The 24,441-nt window shown below is 42.6% G+C and overlaps 1 protein-coding gene across 1 annotated transcript in view; it reads left to right on the plus strand.

Moving 5' to 3' along the window:
- Positions 1-4,237: 4,237 nt before the first annotated feature.
- erf (Ets2 repressor factor) overlaps positions 4,238-24,441 on the plus strand; it is a 37,977-nt gene continuing 17,773 nt past the window's right edge. Inside the window, exon 1 of the mRNA XM_084378581.1 lies at positions 4,238-5,007. Within this exon, the coding sequence (XP_084234707.1) occupies positions 4,986-5,007 (22 nt within the window). The 5' untranslated portion in view covers positions 4,238-4,985. The remainder of the gene's footprint in view (positions 5,008-24,441) is intronic.

A 24,441-nucleotide genomic window follows, 5' to 3' on the forward strand; every position in this document is an offset into this window, starting at 1 on the left:
AACAAACTGTTATTCCCACTGGTGAAGTGTCGAGACAGTGTGGACACAGCTCTGCTTGAAGTTTTGTTGCGAGTGAAGAAATTTGCTCAGAAATAGACACTTACCAGATTAATCACACTGCTGAGGATGAAGTCTGAGTGTGCCAGAGGGTGACATTTTTTCCCAATCTGCTTCGTTGCTTAGGAATTGTATATGAAAAGCAGTGAGGTAAACACAGCGGCTCTTATCTAACACAGAGTACATACATTTTCTGGCAACAACAGAAGCTATAAGCAGCCTCTTATATCTGACAAGGAAGACCTAAATAATAAATATTAGTGTCCCAACTTTAATATTCTGAACTACATCTACCCAAAGCTTTCAAACATCGACTATTGCGGATTTAGACGCCAGGAAAAAAACCTTTTGGCTTTCATGAATGATTGTATAGATGAAAAAACAGATTATAATGAAAATCAAGCCGCTTTCAAGGAGTATATTTAAGATTAATCATTTGCCAGACTTTCAAAACTTTGTACAAACTGCTGGTTAAAAACTACTATTTTTTAATAGAGGTTTGGTTTCCTATATGTTGGCATCAGACGTAAATATTTTGAGATGGTAGAGGAAAGATGTTTGGTCCAAACATCCTTCTGTTAATCTCACAGACACGTCGTACTCTCTGATGTCGTCACGCTCAGCAGATCAGGCTCTACAGGACCGTTCACGCCTCGCTTCCCTCGGGTGTTTGTTCTGACGTGTCCTCAGGTGCAGCAAAAGGTCAGCAGCAGTGCAGAGAGAGGACAAGTGACAACGCTCTCGACATGCGTGAGCTGAAATAATTAGTCTGTAAACCTTTTCGACAGCAGACTTGTCGACGCAGAGAAAGGAAAAGTGTTACTGATGACATTAATGACGAGTCCGCTCTGTTAAAGTGTCTCATGACGGCGTGACAGCATGCACAATACCAGGACCCTGACACTGGAGCAACTACATGAAATGTTGGCCATTTGAGGCATCTGTGTACCTGAAATGCCTCTTACCCGCCAACATTTAGCAACTGTGTGAACACACTCATTTCACTTTTTACACAAAATTAATTAAAAAGGACATCTTATTGAGGTAAACATGTCAAATTATACAAATACACACAACAGTAACCGATAAAGGCTAATTTTTGAAATCCATGTACAAAGTCCCCAGACTCCCTTAGAAAAAAGCAACATTTACTGAGTTGTGGAGTTAGGAGGCACTTTATAAACTTTGTGAAACGCAGACTGCATCATATTCTCAACTGTTTAGTCCTTCTTGTTAATTCGGCAAACGTTATACATGAAGATATTTCTTTATTTGTGTAAAAAATGAAAGGAACAGTTTAACATTTAAGGCATCTCTGTACCTGAAGTGCATCTTACCAGCCAGCATTGATTTGACTGATTTGGCTGTTTACACTAAATTTATGAAAGACATCATTTTATTGATGGTAAGCATGTCAAATTTTACAAATACAGCAAACTGTAACCAATAAAGGCTACTTTTTGACATCCATGGAGAAACTCCCCAGACTCCCTTTGAAAATCGCTACATTTTGAGTTGTGGAGTTGGGAGGCACTTTATAAACTTTGTGAAATGTTGCCTGCAACAAATACTTAACTGTTAAGTCCTTCTTGGTAATTCGGCAAACATTACACATGAAGATATTTCTTTATTATTATTGTTCGAGTGCAGCTTTTTAGCCCAGACACAGGCAACACGAGGCGACGCAACACTCAGCTTTTGTCGCTGCCAGTTTGTGGATTGCGGCTGGTTAGCATAGCTTAGCACAAAGACTGGAAACAAGGGGAAACAGCTAGCTTGACTCATAATAAAGATAATAAAACTCTGCCTAAAGCACAGAGTCACTATGAAATTAGATATTACATTTTAGTTTGGGAGCTTTAGAGATGCTTCTCGGCTGATTCGGTTATCTGTCTCCACCTGCTTCCAGTCTTTATGCTAAGCTAAGCTAACCAGATGATGGTTGAACTGACCAGACAGACATGAGGCGGACCTATTTCCCGAAATGTCAGACTGTTCCTTTAATATAGAAAAGTCACGTATGCCCACATGAATCTGTGGACGTGACTGTGTGGTGGAGGCGGCAATGAAACATCACGTGGAGGCAAGAGGAGGAGGAGGAAGGCTCAGGTAAACAGAGGAGGAGGTGAGAGGAACTTGAGGAGGACGATGAGCACTTGGAGGAGAGGCAGCGAGGTGTAGGAGGAGGAGAAGATGGAAGCTACAGAAGTGAGGAGGATGAAGGGCCGAGGCAGAGGAGAGGAGTAGGAGTGTAATGTATGGGGTACAGTGAGGAGGAGGAGGAGGTGGAGGAGCGACGTGACAGCAGAAAGCTGTGTTCAGCGATGAGACGTTTGCTGTTGTATTGTCGACGTTATTGTGAGTGTGTGTGAGTGTGTGTGTGACAGTGGGACATGAAATACTTCACCCACCTGCTGGCCTTCACTTCCCACACACTGCCACTCAGAGTAAATGAACAGGAGCAGAGGAGGGACGGATGGATGGACGGATGGATGGATGGAGGGAGAGTACAGTGGGATGTCTGATTGGGTAGAAAGAAAAAGGGCTACCTTCAGTGCACACACACTTGTTCCCTCCACTTCATTTCCTTCCACTCGCTCTTCAGCTCAGCCCGCTCTCTGCTCTCCAGTTCAGGCTCTCGAGTAATTACCGCTCCTTTCTTTCAACTCCCTCTCTCTGTGCTGCCTCCTCAGAGCTGATGTAAGTGCTGAAGGGCCCTTCATTAGAGAGGAAGAAAGGAGTGTGGGAGAAAGAGCTGTGTGTGTGTGTGTGTAATGCTAATAAGCGCCTGATAGGCTACAGGCGATGTCCTCTTATAATTATAGCGTATGTAAATCTCAGAATCCTCGCCGGCCACCATCCTCTCCCGTGGGACCGAGCACCTGTTGATTGGCCTTTCTCGTCCTTTCCCCGGGTATAAATGACGGACGGCGGCTCCCTGGCTGCCTCGCTGTCGCAGTTTACAGGTAAACACGGCGCCTCCATCACCCGCGGCGGTGACGGGTCTCCACAGCAACGCCGTGACGCGCCAACCGGGAGCGAGCGCGGGGCGACAAACTGGTGGAGGCAGCAGCGAGCGGCCGGTCCTCGTCCGAGATCGTCTATTGAGGCGATGCGTGACTCGGACGATAATATAAAAATGATTTTCTTTTTATTCAACTAGTTGAGCATCCATGTTTGCCACTCAAACATGTCAAAATAGCAGAAACAATAAATGATTATTAAAAATGGTCGCCAGGAAATTAGACAGCATTGTGATTATCATCATTTTCAAGCAAAATATGGTTGTAGTAAATGTGTGGATGTCAATATTCAGTGTTTTTCTATGATAATAAACCGATTACCCTTTTGTTTTGCAAGTCCTTAGAGAGGGGCATTTTCTGATGATTTATGAAAATTGAGAAAATGATTTAAATATGAGAAGATAAAGATAAGAACATTTATCTGTAAGTCAAAGGTGGATGGTGTAAATAGCTTAGTTATAATAATATTGGCTATTACTCTATTTTATATCATTCTGTTTTTGTCTCGCAGGCAAGAAAGTTTTAGGGCCTACAAAGTTTTAAGCAGATCAGACAATCAATAGGCTATTTATATATTGATATGTAAGTTTTGTTTCATGTGTAAAAAATAATCCAAATAAACCTGAGATATTGATATGGTGACCAGCCACTTCATCTTCAGATTTGGTGTCTTTATTTTGATGTTTTTTTATTCAATATTTGATTTGATTGTTCGATTTCGTTTATACAATATAAAGAATATCATATAATTGTTGCAAAATATTCTCAGGACACTGTGCAGTATAAATGCAAACTGTGCTTTTTTTTTTACATAACATAGCAACAGTAGTTTATAGTGTTTATAGCTCTGCACAACAAACTCCCATCTACTTGTACTGTGTGTGTGCGTGCAAATAGCAAATAAACCTCTTGAATCTGTTGATGTTTTGTTGTTGTTATTTTGTGCCTAATTGTATTAAAACAATAAGCTATGCCATTGTTGCACTCTGGTTCATGAGACAACAGCATACTGCCCTAAAATGTCCTCTCAGCTCACTGTTGGACTGAGCGGTGAAGTTAAAAAAAATCCCGACATCATAGACGATCTTTGTCAACAAGTGGGCGTTGAGTTTCTCTCCCCCTCCCTCCCTCCGTGGGTCAGCGTGGGCGGCCCCGTGTGGCAGGAGGAGAGCGAAACACGACACCCCGCCAGAGGAAGGGGGGCTGAGAGAGAACACGAAGTGAGTGAGTGAGTGGAAAAAGAAAAAGTCCGTGCCGGAGAAAGAGAGGGGCAGAGAAGGAGCAGAGTTGGCTTTGGTGTTTTTTGTTGTGTCCTCTCTCTCAGAAGCGCCGCCGCCGCCGCTGTTTTGACTGTCGTTGAGGAGGATGATGAGGATGATGATGGTGAAGAAGATGTGGAGGAGGAATCGACCATGCGACATCGTTTCAACAAACGGGATGAACATTTAGACTCGTCGCATTCCGTTGCTCCAGGACCGACCGACCGACCGACGGCGGCACGACTCCTGCAAACTTCGACCTGCGCCATTCAGACCCGGGCGACTGGATTTCGCCCCAGAGGCTCGGGGCAACTTTTCGCATCAGAAGCCCCGCTCTCGACAACAAATACTCCGGCGCAAAAGTTTTCACCAGCACGCACCGGCGCGTCGAGATTAAACAAAGAAGCTCATGTGAAGTTTTTGTTTGTTTGTTTGTTTATTTGAACTTTTTTAAAAGACGAGCTCAGAGTCGCGGCAGGTTCTTTTCTAACGAGCCACTTGTGAGAACAACACCGGAGGAAGGAGTGGGGTGTCACTGCTAACTTCGCTAGCTAACTTGGCTAAAAGGCTAGCTAACTCACGTCTAAAGTTACGAGTCCGACGTGGGGAAAGTGACTGAAGCATCACGCCGAAGACGACAACGAAGATGAAAACCCCGGGGGATTCGGGTAAGTCGACGGCCACACTTTTTTTTAAACTCAACTTTTTTTTTTCTGAGCCGCTGCGGTTGTTTCTTAAAATGAAAACAACAGCGCTTAGCTTCGGCGGCTAGCTGCGGGGTTAGCACGCTAACAAACTCTCCGCTCCAGGGAAAGTGTGACAAAATTATGGCGCTAGGGTGGATCCATCCGAGGCTCCTGTTGTTGTTTCAGCAAAGCGAGGAAAAAAGTGTGTCCCACTCACGACCACGTTGCTTTCCCAGCATCTAAGGGCATTTTTTTTAACCTCATTTCCACGACATTTTAACTTAAAACTGATATCTGAAGCTACAACGCTCAACCGTTTACAGTTGAGGTGATTTACTGGAGAGTCGGGGTCAGAGACAAAGTGCACTGACCCCGGCTTGTGATAGCTGTGAGATTCAGCTGAAGCCACCAAACAGGTCTAAACTAAATTTAGTGGAACAAAAGGTTAAATTTAATTCTGCCTTCAACCACAACCACATGTTGCAACTAATGTGTGGCTGCAAGCATCAGAGCCTCGAGTGCAACCACAATACTGCTGAAATTCAAACAACTAAGGCGAGAGAAAGGGTCCAAAAAGAGAGGGTTTTATAATCTATATCTCAAAGAAGACACGGTGTGACAGGTTAAATGAAAGAGCAGAGATAGGAAAGCAAGTTAATCAACCATCCAGAGGAGATAGACATGCCTGGATGTCCATTTATCACAACATCAGAGCCACAGTGAAAAGGTAGAAAGTGAATCCAGTTGATTGGATTGGGAACTAAACTGCCATTTCAGTTGATAAGAGACGGTTAAACTCCCTGATAACATACTAAAATTAAATCAGGAAATATAGTTTGTCCCTTTGTTTCCAGAGGTTGCGATGTTTGCTCAGAGAGTAAAAGCCCTGTGACCTTTGACACACGTGAGGATTCATATCGAATGGTTTTATCAACTTTATAAAACTCCTGCAGCAACTGAAAACGATCTCGACTCCGAATACTTTGGCTCCGCTATTTCAGATTCCGCTCATTTTTTCAGCCGTTTTTGTTGTCATTGAAATGATTATGATTTTCCATCCATAACTCATGATTTCCCCCCTCCATTGTGCATTTCAGCGCACTTAAACTCAGTTTAGTCAGAAGCCCTGTACGGTAATTTTGGGCAGACAAAGCTCCAGTACCCATAATGGATGTTTTAAGAGGGGAATGCCACACCACAACACAACATCATAATTAGAGATATGACTTCTAGATCTCGGCGCTGCTGCAGATAAAACTTTTTATGACCCAAAACAATTGTGAGAAAACTTTAACTCAACTTTTTTAATCTCTTCGTCTCATTTGTCACATGTTCTGCAGCCATACGGCCGTGTAAATATCTGTTTTTTTGGTGGGGAATAATGCAGCTTTTTTGATGCTACATTTCTTTGTTTTCTTTGTGCTCATGTGTGGCTTAACACCACAAAACTTGAGAGTCGAACTGTTTGACATGACTCAGGAAACAACCCTTTTTGATCGTGACCGTAGAGCCCATCATGCAGAACGTCGGGCAACTATACATCCCTGATTTTGTTTTTGTTATTGAGGTCGCACCATCATCTTTACAAACTTAATTTTAGGATATTCTGACCGTTTCATTTTTAGAGAACACTTCATTGTGGCCTATTTCAGACATCCACTCATTGTATTCTCTCCTAATGGCTTCCATTATCCAGCGGATCAGATTAGCAGGGTTACGTTGCACTTCCTTTCAGTCTAAAAAGTGGACGGCCTTGTTTTAGCCATGTGTCATGCAGCAGACGACAGCTCCTTTTGTCCATTTATAAGTTATTCGCTGGTTTGGTTCTGCTGTTCGGCTCAAAAAGGAGTTCAAACTGCTGTTGGTGTGTCTGCTCGGTTTTTAAATGAAAGTCAGCTTCGTTTTAAGTGTTTTCAGTAGTTCCCATTTGTTGTGTGATTCATACCAACTTCCCTTGTTACTTTTATTACAGTGGTCACGACTCAGAAATAAGCTGTGTAGCTTTGCAGTGACATCAGTACTAATAAGGTTTTTCTTTGTGTGGAGACTCGTGTTAATATCAAAGGATCCCTCTGGGTAACCCTGATCTGTATCCACATTACATTATGCATGGAGCTACACAGACCCTTTGTCTGTCCTTGTTGTATTTCCCCGTGGTGTTGGAGCCTGTTGACTACTTTATGTATATATGGGTCACCCTCCACTCTCTTCCTATCAGGAAGTCAGCAGTCTGGCCCCACCAGCTCCAATTTTCCACTTGTGTTACTCCTTATATCAACACAGAGCCACATGTGAGACGTCACAGCTGTAGACGGCCAGCGAGTCAGCACGCTTTGTTGCCCTCTGTATGTGAGTGTGTGTGTGTGTGTGTGTGGAGTGAAAGGAGCCATACATGAGCAATTAGCTGGTGTTAAGTCTGGTGAGCGCCGGGCTGCTGTTTATGACTTCGAGTGTATTTATGTGTTTGTGAGTGTAAATGTGTGTGTGCACGTGCGCACCCATATGTCTGTCACTGCGCGGCTCTACCTGACATTGATGTGGTCACAACAAAGTCACTGTTTGACTTTTACTAGCGGGACCAAATTGCCCTTGAGGAAGACCATTTGCCTGTGGGCAGTTGACTCAGCCTATTGTAATTACAGGAAGAGCAGCTAGACGTCTTTATGCAGATTGAAATAGCTCTAATAACACTGCTTAGACCGAAGCTAATGAAGCAAGGGCTCATTTTGGAAGAAAAAATGACACTGTTAGTTTCCTTTGGGCAGGACTCTGTTGTGTTACTGTCTCACCATTATACTGAATTATGCTGTTGGCACCAGCAGCAGAGACGGCACAATTACACTACAAGTTGAAGCCGGCGTGTTTGTCTCAGGGAAAGTTTGAGAAGAGGTGCTGGCGACTGATGTGTACAGGGATGTGGTGGTTTAGACACCCTGTCTCTCTGTGATTAAGTGGGGATTAGTGCTACGATTACCAACTATTGTCAATTAGTATGCTGAGTTTTTTCTGGATTAATAGTTGAGTCCATAAAATGAAAAAAAAGGTGAAAAATGCTCACCACAATTGTTGGATTGCTTCAGTAAGGAAGATTTCCCGCAAGTTTACAAACTCGTGGCGGCTCCTCTGTCATTGATTAAAAAGACACGGTCTAACAAGGTGAAAGTCTTCCAACAGTGCAAAACCCAAATATTCTTAAATTACTATCATAAATGACAAAGAAAAGCAGCAAATCATTCAATCAAAGGGTTTCAATGTAACAATTTGTAGCGATTTCCATGTATTAATCACTTTTTTATTGGCCACATGTGAGTGGATTGTAATGCGATGTGAAAATGAGACCTTTCACCGTCTCTCTTGGTTGCCGATATAACCCTGTGGATGATTTTTTAATGCTGCTGGACTGGATTTTATGAAGGACTTGGGTCAGATTTTCCACGATGGTTCCAGATTGGTGCAAGTTCTCGAGTGCCTCGTCTCAGTGGCTCTCTCCGCCCCGCTAACAGACAGCAACAGTAGCTAATGTTGAGTCCAAAGAGCCCCTTTACGAAGCTGGAACCATCAGGATGTCGACAGTTGTGCTTGAAAATCACAGATACATCGGTATCGGCATATATCTTGTCAGATATGTACAGATATTTTTTTTGGTACATAAAATAATGCAGTAAAGTATGCTTGGGGTAGCTTATCAAGCAATCCCCAGAGCACTGATCTCGTTTTGGACAATAAAGTTAATTGCTGAGCTCTAAAATGTCCTGCCTTTATTATCTACGTTTTTTATCACAAGTGTTTATCACCACATGAGGGATCATTGCCAGAAATGTGTATTTATGTATATATTCTGTTTTTCAGTCCACAAAAATCATGTATCAGACAATTTCTACACCTAATATTATCATTATGTTGTTATTATTGGCAGTAAGTATGTTATTTGTGCTTTGTGCCACTTTGCTTTACAATGTGCAAGTCTATCGTTTTTGTGAGTTCCAGTCAGGCCATTAAAATGAGAGTACGAGCCAGGGTCAAGTCCCCTCCATAGATCGTAAATCATCCATTTAGTCCATTTAGCAGCAAAATGCCACAACCCAAAAAAAAAAAAAATCCCTAAATGCCAGCGTTGCTCACAGGATGTACCTTTTCCCTGATTTTCCTCCCATTATGTGGTGACTGCGAGTGATCAGGTCAGTGCAAAGGTTGACCTGATCACATTCCTGATTACCACTGAGCCGAGCCCGGGCAAGCAGACCCTGGAAAAAGTACAGAGGAGTGACGTCAGCATTTCTCTGGTGTGTTGTCAAAGTGGCAGCCCGGGTCAGCGTTGCTGCGATCATCTCTCGATGTTACGGCAGCCCTCTTTTCCTGGAAGTGTGTGTACAGTGGCTTTGGTGACCCACACAAAGCTAAGAGAATAGACAACAGGTTGCACGAGCTGGGACATGCTGGCCAAACAAACGCTGGGGCCTCACGCGCAGGAAAAGCCTGACAGTCGGCCTGGGAGTCGAGTGTTGATAAACATCCATACCTGCGGTTTTATTTAGGTTTCAAGATGTAGAAGATCTGTTTTGTGATTTGGTGAGATTACACCAGAGTTTCATTGTGAGCTGTCCTTCAGAAAGAGTTTTTAATTTGTTGCTATTCATCGTTTTGTCTTGTTTTTGTCTAAAGTTAAAGCAAGTGTGAGGTGACATGTTTTATTTTTGGTATGCACAATTAGGTGACATTTGCACATTCTGAATACTAATTCTGATTAAAAGCTTAATCAATCCTCCTTCACTATAAAACCCAGAGGAGTCATCAATCTATAATGTTGCAGCGCAGTAGTTATTTTTGATGAAGTGTGGTAATTACATTTTTTTTGTGTACACTGGACACCTACCTTACTCCCCGCTGCGACTACTGATCTCCTACATTTCCCTGGATGACTTTTAACAATACTCAGCTGCCGGAGGCTGTACATGCAAGTGGAAAACCAATAACAATAGATAAAGCCCTTTACAGGAGGAGAATAGATGTGTTGCATACCTCAAACTAATTGCAATATAACTTGGGACTGTACTTGAGACTGTCTCTGCCTCTTTGATGATGAATTTCTCTCTTCAAGGTTGTTGAACATCCGTACGAAGTGTTGAGTTTAGACAGAAGCCCTTGCTCTTGGATTGAGAGGCTGACACAGAAGTCTGGCTGTGAAGTTGATATTTTTAGATAGCTGAATCATATTTTGTTGTGGTGCCATATTGTCTACATACAAACAAAAGAAGGGCACACCACCAATAACTGCTATGACAGTTTTTGAGGGTTTTAAGTCGGGGGGGAGACTCATTTCTAATCTAGATTCTGATTCGACTCAGACTTGAATGTTTCTCGATTCACAACCGAAGGAATAAATATGAAAGGGGGCACTACTTTTCAATCTCTTGCTCTCAACAGATTGAGCATGGACTTATTTTCTTCACCACAGAGTTTGTCAAAGTTGTTTAAATGCTGCAACGTGTTTGTGTTTGTCAGCTGGTGTTGTTTGTTACTGCTGGTCGCTAATCAACTCCGTTAATGTTAGTCTAGTGTGACGTGGGGGAAAGATATTACAAACATGTAATTTTGAAACTGGTACCGATACCTTGATGGCAGTTCTTGAACGATACTTTCTTTTGATACCAATTTTATGAAATCCATTTAACAAAAGATTACATTACACATATACATATACGTGGTGCATGTCTCAACGAGTCATCAGCACTATTTGATCTTGCCACAACAATCATGCTGCACGCTTATTGGCTCACTGAGGTTGCAGAAGATAAGAAACAAGTTTCTTGTGTGAATCCATCTTTGTTACCCACCCCTAGTTTTAAGCTACCCTTTTCATCTAAAACCATAACTTCTTCCTCTGCCCAACCACTGAAAATTGAAAGCACATTATGAAGCCTTTACGAGCTGTGTCTTTATGTGTATTTTCCCTGCGTGGGATTTAGTTTTAGGCCTCTGAAAAAGCAGAAATACAGGCCTGGCTTAGGCAAAGTGCTTGTTACTTTTTTATCTGTGCACTGTCATTTGTAAAGGACAGACGGCACCTCATGTTCTCATCATCCTTCACGTCTCTGTCAGCCGGCCTGCTTGTTTGGTATCTCTTAAGTATTTACGATTGAGTGAATCTGCGTTGGCTCCGTGACTGTCGACCCCAGCAGGGCAGATGAAAGAACAGAGCAGGTCAAGTGGAACCAGCGGCTCGCTTCGCTGAGCAGATAAGGAAGACTTCTGCTGCAGGACATATATCTGTGCAACACCTGACAGGATAGTGGGTTTTCCAGCGTCAGTGTTATGATCAAATGTTGAATAAAAAGTTCTCTCCTGAACCATTTGGCCATCGGACTAGTAGATCTATCGGGCTGGCCTTCTGAGAGAAGCTTTTGTTCGTGAAAAAATGCAGACAGTTTTTTTTCTTTTTTACATCATCTACCCTTGGAGCTCTTTTGGAGGTTTTTGAATCAAACCAAGGCTGATAGAGGCGGTAGGTGTAGAGGTAGATTTGTTCTTTGTCTGTGGCTGTTTTGGCTGGAGTCATCCTTACCGAAAAAGGCGTGGGGAGATGTGCTGCGTGTTATGGCTATCATCTGTGGTGCATGGAGAAGGAGAGGGGGGATGCACCGGTTGGTTTGGCGTCATTTATGGTCAAAAGGATTGAGCTAGGCCTCCACCAACATGTCGGTGAGCCTTTTATTTGCTGCAGAAAGGATACGGGGACAGACTAGGTGTGGTCCTGTATGGCTCTGTATAACACTGCCCACATTACCAGTGCCACTGCCAATTCTAAAGTAGTTACAACCAAGTTGCTGTCAGAGCAGAAATATCCACCAGATGCCATATGTTTTTAGGGAGTCTGTTTTAGCTGAGAGGAGTGGTTAGATGTAGCCTGCCAGGTTGTGTTCTGGCAATTAGAGAGACAAACAGGAGGTGGCAACATCTATGTTATAACGTTTTTGTTTTGTTTTACAATGAAATGAGAGCACCGACACGCACTAAAATGCGACTGTGGCGTTCGTTGGCAGTGTCTAATACGCCAGTGGAAAGTCCTCAGTAAGTAAAAAGTATCTTGATTTAGAAACCAGTTGTAAAGTGATGCAAAATAAATTGGATGCATTTTTTTTTTCTTTCAAAAAGGACCACCTTAAGCGCCACTGAGGGAAAACTCTGCCAACAGGTTGCAGGGGAAAAAAAGCTCAGTTTGGGTTTTGTGGTCGTTCAGTCTGGGTTGATCCAGCCCAGACTTTTCCTGCCTGTACACTTGTTGGCGTTGCACCTGCATTTTTATCCCACACTGTTGATTGAAAATCCAAGTAACTTTTTTTTCATAAGCACACAAATATGAGTCTACTAATACTAATTTCAACAAACTCTACTCTGTTGGATACGTTGCCACCTCCTCTAAATGTACCTTCAGTGCGTTTACGGTCACAGACTCCATTAAGGATTGAAGAAGAACGGTAAATACAGCTAGCTATCTGCAGCGTAAAGAAGTTTCTAAAGTAATTTTTACAAGAATGCATGTGCGTGACAAAGTGGCAAGTAATCACAGTGGCTGCAGGCTACGGGTTGAAAGGAAAGATTGCTACTTGAAAAAGGGTCCTTATATCCACTTTAATTAAATCCAAAGCCAACTCACATTTAAGCTGGCTCTTAATGGTGTCTGAAAGGAGGATTTCTTAACTGATGAAAAGGACAGTTTCCGCCAGCTGATTTTCACTGATTTCGGATGCATAACAGAACGACATGGTTCATTTTTACCACCAGCATTTTGCTTTCCAATTCGCATAGCAGGTATATGATAACGCTCTCATCAAACCTATCTCACTACAGGATCACTCCCTCCAAGATTTCAAAGGATTTTTTTTGGGACTGTTGGTTTTGTCAGCCAGGCGGCCTCTATCCCTTTATGATTTATACTCATGCTTTTACGAACCTTGCATACTTTTCTAACGTACCTTGATTCTCTCAGCACTTGGGAACAGATATGGATTATCATGGCGATTTGTCCTGTCTGTTTTCTACGCATTTCTCCGGGTGTGTTGTGCGTCAGAAATGTGTTTGCAGAACAGTTTTCCTGCCGCTTTCGTGCGAACATCAGGGACTTGCCTTGCACGGTCTGTAGCAGTAATTTATGTCGGTAAATGTGAGATGTTTGTGGCGCACATGTCTGCGTTTTCACTACCAGAAATTAAGTTTGATGACGTACATGTATATCTCAGTGTTTTTGCACGGGTGGGGGGCTGCTATGATTGCGCAAATCTGTGGAAAAGCTATGGTGGTTGGACAAAATTGAAAAGTCTATTACCTGGAGGAACTACAAGAGGCTGTGGCCTCAAAGTTTCTTGCCAGGGTGCAGTGTTTAAATGCCCTGGATGAAAGCAAAGGTGAATGATGTAACGTTTCGACAACATGAAGTCAGAGCAAGCTGCGGAAGGATTTGCTGTCTCTGGTTTGTCTTGGATCTTCAAAGTCAAGAAAGCATGAAGACATGAATTCATTTTACTTATCTGTTGTGTCTCCGGTCTGCTGGGAGTCTTGCGTTTTTTCTCTCTCTCTTTTTTAAGGCTGTCGCAACTTGTCCTGGTGCTTTGTGCGTATCTCTGTGTGGCGTGTTTATGTTTGACGTTACGCTGTGTGTGTTTCATACCTGAAATATATAAAAAGTTTGTGTTGACTATGGGCCAATTGCCTTAAGAAAAAGATTTCACACCCCAAACCACACAAATGCATACACGCAGCACATACACTCACACCCTCTCTCTTTCTCACACACGCCTTCGCCGTCTCACACACCCACATTCAGACGAGCACAGAAGTTTGGTAAACCCATTTATCCCCATTGCAGATACATACACTTCTTATATGTGCATCTCGCCTCCGGGCTGATCAATGAAGAGACGGGTTGATGAAGAGGAGCAGATGTAACACAAAGGATCTGTAGAAGATGGGGCATTTAAAGGTTACAGTATGATGGTGTAGTCCGTTTCAACCAACCAGCCACATATTTAATAACAGCTGCCAAAACGTTTAAAGAGAAAGTAGGGTTCGGGCTTGTCTTGTTAGCTGCTTCAAAGGTGCGCCATAAATACCATTAGTGATAAGAATGGCACCATTTGATCAAGTCAGCGCCAGCAGTCGGCCATAAAGTTAAGTCGCCTTGCCTGTCCTTTCTTTATCACCCACAGGACACAAACTCAAGCAATAGTCTTCATGTAGCTTCTGTAAAAAATCTTGATTATTTAAAGGTTTTATATGTACTTGCGTTGAATATGATGATCTGAGTGAGAAAGAATGCAGACTCATTAACGAATGAATAAGATTATTTCTTTACATGTTGAATTTATTAAGTTGAAAGCCGCCCTCGTTCATTTGTTAACTCATGTGACCCATTTTCGGTCCCTGTTGGTTGTTTGAAACCCCCGAGCCAGTGGCAGCGAGGAATGAAAGTCAGTTTAGTCCCTCAGACACTCACTCACTCATCTCGCCCACTCACAGCATGCACACTTTATTAGGGGGCCTGGACCCCCCACGTGCCATGAAAATGGTGTATGTCTGTCTTGCATTAACACACATACACACACACAGGCAAAGACACACTCTTTTAATTTTCTCACTACAGCTAGTGAGCGTGGCTTGCTCATTTGGGCTGCCATCTCCCTGCGGTGACGCCGTCGTGCCTCTGTCTTTAATGTTTTTACACAGGGAGCGAGCCACTCAGTCTAGAGAATGGAAGATCCAGCTTTAATGCAATAGACTGAGGAATTAAGACTGCGGTGGCTCTGCCAATGAGGAAAGGCTGACTAACGCACCCAGACATCACACATGTAGAAAAGTCCCCTTCTGTCTCTTTTACATTTGACGAATTTCTCGGACACGCTCATCCAGAGCGAATTACTGTCACTGTGATCGCGCCATAAGCTACAAGTGGTAGATCAACAATATTTAGAGCCAATGTTGAAAAGTGACAGCTCAGAACCACCACAGTGATCTGGCACGGAGAACAAATACTCATGTTTGAGTTTAGAGGAAAATGTGGCAAGAAGTTTCTTCTGTTCAGTAACCACCTTTAGCATCAGCATGCAGAGCTGAGAGACGACTTTTGAGACATGGTGATTGATTTTCAGGAGCAGTTTGAGGTGAAGTGGGTTGGGTTTTTTTTTTTCCAGTTTGAGTCTCCAACAGTTCCCACTGAGAGAAAGTGAAAAGGAGGTTAATTGGACACGTATTTAAAGCATCAGACGTAATTGTTACCACTGTCACTGAGTAATGTCTTGACCAAGGCTGCCCAAAGTAGAGCCCGTGGGCCTAAGCTGGCCTGCAATAACATTCAGTTTAGCGGATAAGAAGTTTTTAGTGGAAAATCTATAAAATGGAAGAAGTAAAATGCTCTTCAGATATTGAGGATCCCTATGTTTTATTCATCTGCACACGGCATGTAGTAGGGCTGCACAATGGATTGCAAAATAATCGAAATGGCAAGAATTGCACTTATTTTATAAAGGTAAGATTTGTCACAAAACAGTATTTTAATGAAATTTTTGTGCTGCAGAGATGCTCTGGCCTGCGAAGCTTGTTCTCCAGATGTAATAAAACACAAGTTTGTTTGGCAGGGAACTGGGAGAACTGCCACATCCTCATGATTTTACTAGTTTTTCAATGACAATGAAAATTGTGATGTAAAACTTAATCATCCGTAATAATCATGAATTAGATCGCAATAGCAATATCTGTCAAAATAATCACAATATCACTTTTCGACCGTATTGTGCAACCCTAGCATGTAGAGTAACACTTTGTGCAGGTAGTCAATCAATTAACAGAACGTAGCCCGTTAAGTTTTTAGTTTTGGTGCTCCCTGGCAAAGCAAAAAGTTTGGGATCTTGGTCATAGGAGGGAGCACGTATGAACCACCAGTGAACTAAATAGTCGTTCCTTGGGCACTGATCCACATTAAATACAGTTTCTTTCTCGGTATCGTTATAAAATTCAGTTTTACCACTATGAGTTGCATTCATTCAGTCACAGCGGGCTGCTAGCTCAGTTAATAGTGCCACAGCAGCCCTTGGCCACATGTTACTGTACATTTAAATTATCTCTGAGCTCCATGCAGTGAGAGATAAAGATTTCAAACCAGTGTAAGGAGAGAAAAAGTTAGATTGGTGCTTTCGGTTTCGATATATTTAAATAAAGTTGCTGCTCACACCTAATGTAAGTCGGTCAGCCCTGAAAATGTTTCTGTCCCCCGTTGCTCTTGAAGGTTTCTCCTTTTTTCCCCGTTAAAAGCTTTTTTTCCTTTTCCAAATCAAGCTTTTTTAAGATTGAGTGTATCGTATGTTGTTGAGCCCTCTGAGGCAAATTTATGATTTTGGACTATGCAGTATAAATAAGTGTCTTTACCTCTCCTTGCCAAGAGTGTTAATCAGTGCACAAATATGCACATTCCTGTCTGATATTTGCTCTTGACACACTCCGATAATAAAAGTCGCTATGTGGTTACTCTGCAGTTCAGGAGTGTTTAAAACTTATTTAAAATAAACAATGCAGAAAGGACTTTTTAAAATAAATCTTTGTCATCGAGCGGAACCTCGAACATTGTCGTGCCGCTTGTCCTACTAGTTGTAATCAACAGTGGAGCCTCTTTGTCTGTGTGGAAAGATGCTGAAAGGAAAGCGGCATTATGGGAAAGAAGGAGGGGGGAGGCAAGAGGAGCAGATGAAATTTGATTGGCAGTGAGTAAGAGAATGAGTCACTCATCCAGCTCCCTGGATTTGGAGCTGCGGGCCTATTCTGGGTTGCGGTGACACGTGTATGTGTGTATGTATGTGGTTGCGTGCACGTATGCATGCACACAAGTGTTCACATGGCCCAATCCAACAGCTGAAGTCACCAAATTTTCTTTGTTGGCTTAGCCACTGTGCATGTGTGTGTGTGTGCTTGTGTGTGTGTGTGTGTGTGTGTGTGTGTGTGTGTGTGTTGGAGGAAAATGAAAGTAGTCTGGCGAGCAAACCACAACATAGAAGCCAGATTTAAACGCAGATATTTATCATCTCTCTCTCCTGCTCTGAAGTCCCCTCTACTACGCCACCACAATGTTAATCACTCCAGCTCCCATAGTGGCCTCTGTCAGCTTCTGACAACTTATAAGTTGTGTTTATATAGATTATTCTCCATCAATGGTCAGGATAGGAGTCTAGTAGCAGGAGAGTTTGTCTACGGATAGCTGATATCAGGGCATGTCTGTCAGACTGACAGAGGTGCAGGTACGGGACGCCTTATCTGATTATGCAGGAAAGCCATTTGGATTGATTTCATGTATTTACCTGAGTAAGAAGAGGTTAACTTTGGTTCGTGGTTACGTTTCCTGTTTGTTTTTTTCTTAATTGGCCTTTCCCTTCCTCCTGAAACGAGGCGTTCAGTATGTTTCTTGACGCCGTGATGATGTAATTAAATCAGCAAAGCACCGGCCTGACTGCAGAGCTGGCGGCTTTGTTGGGTTTAACACTTCGCTTGACTTGACGTCGCTCTGCAGGATGTCAGACAGCCTTATTTCCTGCAGACAGACATTGTTTCATAAACATGTAGAAGTGTGTGTGTATGTATGTGCACGACAGTGTCATTTGCAGTGCAACAGATAAACCAAATCTGTGCGAGAAACATACATCACTGTGCATTTACATCGTGGTAAAAGGTAGATGGCCAGCATGCACAAAAGCAGAAGGATAAAATAATCAGGTTGTATCGATTACATCACTATCACTTTTTATTGTGATAGGTTTAAACTTGTGGGCTGTTTATTGTGACTGAGGTGTTACCATGGAGCATTTTTTATTCTGTTTGGGCTTTTAAAACCAGATAATTAGGCTCCATGTAAACCCAGTACCGGCCCCCTCTGCTTACAGACAATAGAGACAAACCTCACTCTCTCCTTTCTTTATTTTTGACTGTATATGAGACTTATTTTATCCCTTACTTGCTGTCATTTTACACACACACACACACACACACACACACACACACACACACACACACACACACACACACAGCTCCTTCTTCCAAACAAATTCTGTCCTGGCAGTAGGAAGCAAGCTTGAAATCTGTAGCGCGGCAGTCAGGTAGCCAGGAGCTCATTACAGCTGAATGTTTTACAGGGTTGTCATTTTCTGGAAGGAAAGCACGCTCAGACGAGTTTCAGAGCACGTGTACATGCATGTACTGTGTGTGTTCTTCTTCCTCTCTGTATTCCCATTACAGGCCTCCACTTGGCTGAGTTGCTGCTGATTAGGAGATAGAAGTTTGAGCTCGGAAATCATCACTGATGTTGTTTCTCATGAACACAACAGTGATAATGCTCTCATGCCTTTAATCAGCCTTTTTTGTCTTCCCTTGGGGACTTTGTGTGCATGTCTTTCAAACACAGGCCGCAGAGGACAGAACCAGTGCAGCAAAATATCACCAAAATGCGATTTAGGCACAGTTTTTTACTACATCACTATTTTGGTACAAACATTTACCCACCAGTGTGGCAGATAGCCTTCAGAGATTAACTCGCCAAACAGAAATCCACCCACATTTGGCGCTCGGTGGGTGTTAATTTCAGACCCTGGGTGCATTCATTAAATGATATGGGCAAGTGACCACAGTAACATTATTCTGACATCCTTGATTCAGCTATAAAACCGTGGGGGCGCTGCTGAATGCAACAGGAGCTTCCCCTCATGTCAGAGCATAATAAGTGACTCTCGACTGCACACAGACACACACACACACTAACCCAGGGCGGACTTAATCACAGCCTTGGCTGCCTCCTAGGTGCTGAGGAGTTCTCCGGGACGTGACAGGTTTCTGTCTGGCGAGGTTCGGGCGGCCGCTGTGTCACAGATTAGAGTGGCTCAGCTGTCTCAGTTGTAGCAGAGATGGTTTATACACTTTAAGGCTTCACTCTGCAGTCCCAAGGCTTTACTGCTGTGGCAAACGGTCAAACCCCCTACTTTCTACTGTGTCTTAACTCCTTTCTGCAGACTGGAGAACACAGGTGTCTGTGCTCTTAAACTGCTCATCCCAAATGGTGAGGCTCTGTTTAGTTTGGATCGCTCGCAGACTACGGGAAGCATCGTTCACAGCTCAAGCAATTTATAAGATGGATTTTAGAGATGGAAAGCAGGAGAGCCTTGACTGAAGCCATACAGTGTCAGATGATTGATGGCTACTTTAAAGCTCCCGTGGCAAAAGAAAACTTGATAATAAATGCAGAGTTACTTAGTATTATCTGCAAAAATGGATTTACAGTACTCGGTCATGTGTTTTTGTTTCTTGATCGAGAAATTAACACGCATGCACAACTTTCAGCTCACATATCTCTAGCTATTCTTTAGCTTGACACTTATTTCTGTCTGTAGCTCTCCTCCCATACACTGGCCCTGTCCTCCCTCCTTCCTCTCCCAGTCTGTCAGTCAGTTCATCCGTCCGTCTGTCTGTCTGTCTGTTATGTAATGGAGGCATCATGTGAGAACCGAGGTGAAGGTTCACGCCATGCACCTGCAGACGGCCATCCTCTTTCCCTTTGATCTCTGCTAGATTGTGTTTCTCTTTCTCCTTCTGCACGCTTTTCTACCTCCTCCACTTTTCTGCCTTTCCACCCGATTTCCTCCTCGTCCCGTCTTATTCTCTGACTCCTCCCCAGCGCTAAGCCACTGGCTCCTCAAATCTTAACTCCATCCTTTAAGGGTAATTATGAGATCAGCTCAATGAGGAGCAGAGAGTTTTTAAACAGTAGTTTGAGGCTCAGGACTCCTCAATAAAGCAGTGTTAGATTGACTGTTTTGATCCCAGTGTTGTAGACAGGTAGTTTACACCGCGAGACAGAAATGGAAACCCAGACAACCAGGTCTGCACATTCATCATCTTAAACTGAGTAGATTGAAAGTTGAACTTCCATTTTTAAAGAGATTGTTTAAAGATCTAGATTCATAAAGATTAAGATGTTAACTTTGGAAACATTTATTTTATATTTGTGTATTTTCCCCCAGAATTTGACTCTGAACATGGCAGTAGCGCTCACGCCCAGCGGAGATTCCCCCTTTTCCTGCTCTGTACCCATTAATTTCCTGCTTTTCTGTGTTGTCCTGATCCCATCCGTGATAAACCCCATCCAGATTTAGTCCGCCAGCCCTCGGCCTTTTAGCCTGGCCTGTTACCTCTGTGCGTAGCTCTCCGCGCCCCTGAATCATTGCCCTGCAGACAGACACACACCGACCTTTCCAAAGGCTAAATATAGAGCCACTAAAGAATGGGAGGAAGGGAGGGAAAAATAAACGGGGGGATAGATGGATAGGTGGAACAGCGTGTTAAAGGGAAACTTGTTGCGGAGAGCGAGAGACGTCGAGAAGGAGGCCGTACGTGTTTAGTCTCAGCGGCTGCAGGCATTCTGGACAATACCCCAATGATGGCTATCGGTTATTACGAGCACTATTCCAACTGTGGTGACGTCAGAGTCCCTAAGAAAAGCAGACCTGCGTGTTTAACTCCCCTGAAACACCGGCTGTGGCTGCACAGATCCTATGTTTCTCTTGGAAAGGAGAACACAGGTGGCTTGGGACTGCAGGCCAGTATTAAATGAGTTTTTCTACCGAGTACTTTGCTATATATAGAATCTAATGAGGCCTGAAATGGTGTGTTTCACTTCTGCCTGACAATCAAAAATTCTTCCTGTCTGGAATAGGAGCTTGCCAGATTGAACAAAGGGCTCTGGGTTCGTTTGTCTACTTTTGTGTCAATTTTCCTCCGATTTGTTGCGGCACATCCAGACCTCCTGTGCTGCTGACTACTCAACCAATGCCATAGTTTAATTTGATGTAGCTGTAGAAAAAAAAGCTCTGCCAGTTTTACATGTTGAAATCATGTTTGAAAATGACCCCAAATCATTTTTCACGGCCTAGTAACCCTTCGGTTACACTTTCTACGCAGCTCAAGTGTAAATAAACAATGCAAGAAAAAGCACATATAATATTATTATTTTGTCTATGAGATGTTTTTATGGCGACAGATGCTGGTTATTATTATTCAAGGAGACCAATAACCTGTATTTGGATATACATTTGCAGTAAAAATTAAAATCTTATTGTAAACAACAACAACAACTGATGGAGTAACAACAATTTACTCAAGTACTCTACTGTACTTGCATGCAAATTTGAGTTACTGAGTATTTCTGTATTTTCTGCCACTCTATGCTTCCACTCCACTACATGTACTCGATAACTTAAAGTACCAGTTACTCTGCAGATTCAGATTATTCAGTGTTGATAGGCTGTTACTTGTGAAATGTAATCCATTAGATAGGGTTGTGGGCGGGACATTGAGTGAGTCCCCAAAAATCGGTAACTACAGACGGAGAGAGGATGTTGCATCAGAGCCAAAATAGTGAATTTTAAATTTGTTCATTTCATTAGCAATCTGGCACAAAAACACTGATATCCGTAAGTGGGAAAATACTGAGTATCCTGAAAAGAGAGCTACACATTTGACAGTTGCAAGCTTGTCTAATTTTGTTTAAATTGGGTGGAGTTGGTACGACCCAAAATTGGAGAACTGCTCTCCCTCCACGCTGAGGACGAAATAACAAGTCAGAAATCTCTCACCTCATACATTAACATAAAATTTCTGTGATGCCTCGTCTCACGTGCCAGATGCTTAATACCATGCAAGCTTTGTGGTTACTTCAATAGCAGAAGCTAGTCGCCACAGATACCCATGAAATTTAAAGATTTCATGGACATCAAAATTAGCAAATGTCCATTACATGAGGACGTCTGACTAAAAGGGAAATAAATGGACTTCTGTCCCAGTTTAGGCAAACTGAGATCACCAAACACAAAAGGTTTCTTCTAATTATGACAATCTGTATGCAACAACAAAGTTTGCCTGTTTATTTCACTTTCTCTGTCCTTGTCCAGCTCCCTTCTGGTATCTGTTAATATGTTTTTAACTCACATTACGTTAACGACCAGCTGTAACAGATGCATCTCCAACTGGACTCCTCACTTTTGCATTTGTCAGAGTGCCACACTAGCAGCTGTGCTGTCTGATTTTCTGTATCAGTCTCTCTTTGCTATCAATGTGCTGCCTCTAAAATAATTCAAGAGAAAACCCATGGATGTGAATGAATGGGCTTAAGAGGCAAAATGTAATTAACCTACAGGATTTTATGCTCAAATTGATCTGGGTGCTGGTGAAAACCTGCTTCTCCAGTACTTACAAGACGGGGCAGCGTGTCCTTGGTGTTGCAACACAGTGTGACAGCGAAGCTGGCGCTGCAGCGAGAGGTCTCTGCTGGTCAGGCAGCCTGAGACGGATCACACCCTCACACTGAAGCTCTCTGGATCCGTGCCCAAACTCTAAACTCTTTTGGCAAGTTTCTGTAATTGAATCATATTTTGTCTTGTCTGTCGTGACTCGGCCTTTTATTTTTAGAGCTAAAAGCTTTTGTTGCTAGGAGACAGTGTGTCTTAGGAGAGGCTGAGCGAGGGAGGGACAAAATGAAAGAGAAAAGAAAGAAGGAAAGCGATGGCAGTGGTGTTGAGGGGGAGAAAGGCGGAATCTGTGAAAGCTGAACGACGAACGAACAAGCTATGAGTCAGCAGGGACATCTGCACCACACACACACACATGCAGTGGGCATGGTTGCTATTCCTGTGTTCTTTGTCTGTGTGCTCTGTGCACCCACGCATGAACCCACTTACCTCTCCCCACTAACCTGTGTTGTGTGTCTGTGTACTTTGTGTGTGTGAGAGAGATATTAGCTCGCCCACTTTGATTTAACCCACTCCTGTTGTGTGTGTGTGTGTACATGTGCACATGTGTATTTTTCTGTACCCCATTATAAAGCAGTGCGCTGTGTCCGTGTCACAACGTGTAACCTGTCCCCAGTGACAAGAGCCTTATTGTCTTCTGTATGAATCATATGCTCGTACCCCATTAGTAATCTGCCTTCAAATGGCCATTACCAACCATCAGAGCCAGCTTGTCTGTCTTCTGGCTCACTTTTTGAGCAACATAGTCGATCAGATGGCAGCATGTGGTTTATTAGTCATCAGGAACTGGTCTGTTTTTCAGGATTTTTTTCTCCTTAATATGAGTTTTGTAAGATTTTTTGAGTGCTAGGTTGAGAAACTAAAGATCATCAATATTTGCAGATTTATAGAGTGAACGTAGCACATATACATATTTTTTGTCTGTTTCCAATAAATTCTCAAAGAAGTTTTTAAAAACACAAGAAGACACACCACACTCCTTGATGGTTATTTTGATAACTTTGATTAAAAATTCACGACATCCCAGTGTGGTAACAATCATTGTCTGTCCTTGAAAGACATTCACATCTCCCCTCAAACTATTTGAGAATTAGAAATCTATTGATAAAACAAATGTCTCCAGCTACATTGTGAATTTCCAATGAAAAGCATTAGCTTGGAGGTTATACATTGTGTCTTTTAAATAGTTGTATCATGGGTTCATACAGATTCTTGAAGGTTTTGAAGATGTATAGATGAATAAAATGATCCCGTCTTTATTGTTTTGTAATTTCCTGGCATCGAAATGAACAAGCATTAAATAATCATGATCAAAACAAAGTCAGTATAAACAGCTGGTAAAATAAACAAAGAAACAGTGATTGTTGTGAGTGTAAAGGAATTTTGTTTTTATTTATCTCAAGATATGATGAAAAAGCTTCCAGAGTCTGGAAATCTTTTGTTGATGTACCTTAAAAGTGCTTGAGAAGTCCTTAAATTGTAGGCTGTATGAACTAGGGATGGGCATTTCATGCAAAAACTGGTATTTGATAGTCACTGGGAACTATTTGAGATCTGCTGTTTGTATATACTTTGGTAGTGGCACGGCCTTATATTAACCTTTTGTGGAAAGACCGTGCTACTCATGTTTAACCGGATTTTGATAATCCTAACCTAAGGGAAGGGAAAACAATGGTATTTTTTTTCCCAGACAAAACCACAGTCACATGTACTACTGGAAATATATTTCCAGTTAATGAATATTTGAAAATCATGGCTCACCCTTAGTGGTGACCCTTGTATCTCTTAAATGTTCCCATGAATTGCAACTGATCAGGGAATGAATGCATCAACATTTTTCATCTGGGAATTATGAAAAATGGAAATCAAGTTGAGAAAGCAGAGGATGTAACTCCGCTCCACTGGAATTCTTGCAAAATGTAGTGTCTGTTCGACAATAAAAAGTCAGAGCTTGGATCTCTTGACTCGACGCTAAAGAGAGAAACAGATTGCAGTTTCTCAACTTGTGTGTGTGTTTCTCCTTCGTTGAGCCAGACGTTATTCGCAAGGGAGCTCGCAGCAATGTCAGAGGCAACGTGCCTGTGTAATA

This window comes from Pagrus pagrus (genome assembly GCF_965226575.1).
Source record: "Pagrus pagrus genome assembly, chromosome: 17".
NCBI lineage: Eukaryota > Metazoa > Chordata > Actinopteri > Spariformes > Sparidae > Pagrus > Pagrus pagrus.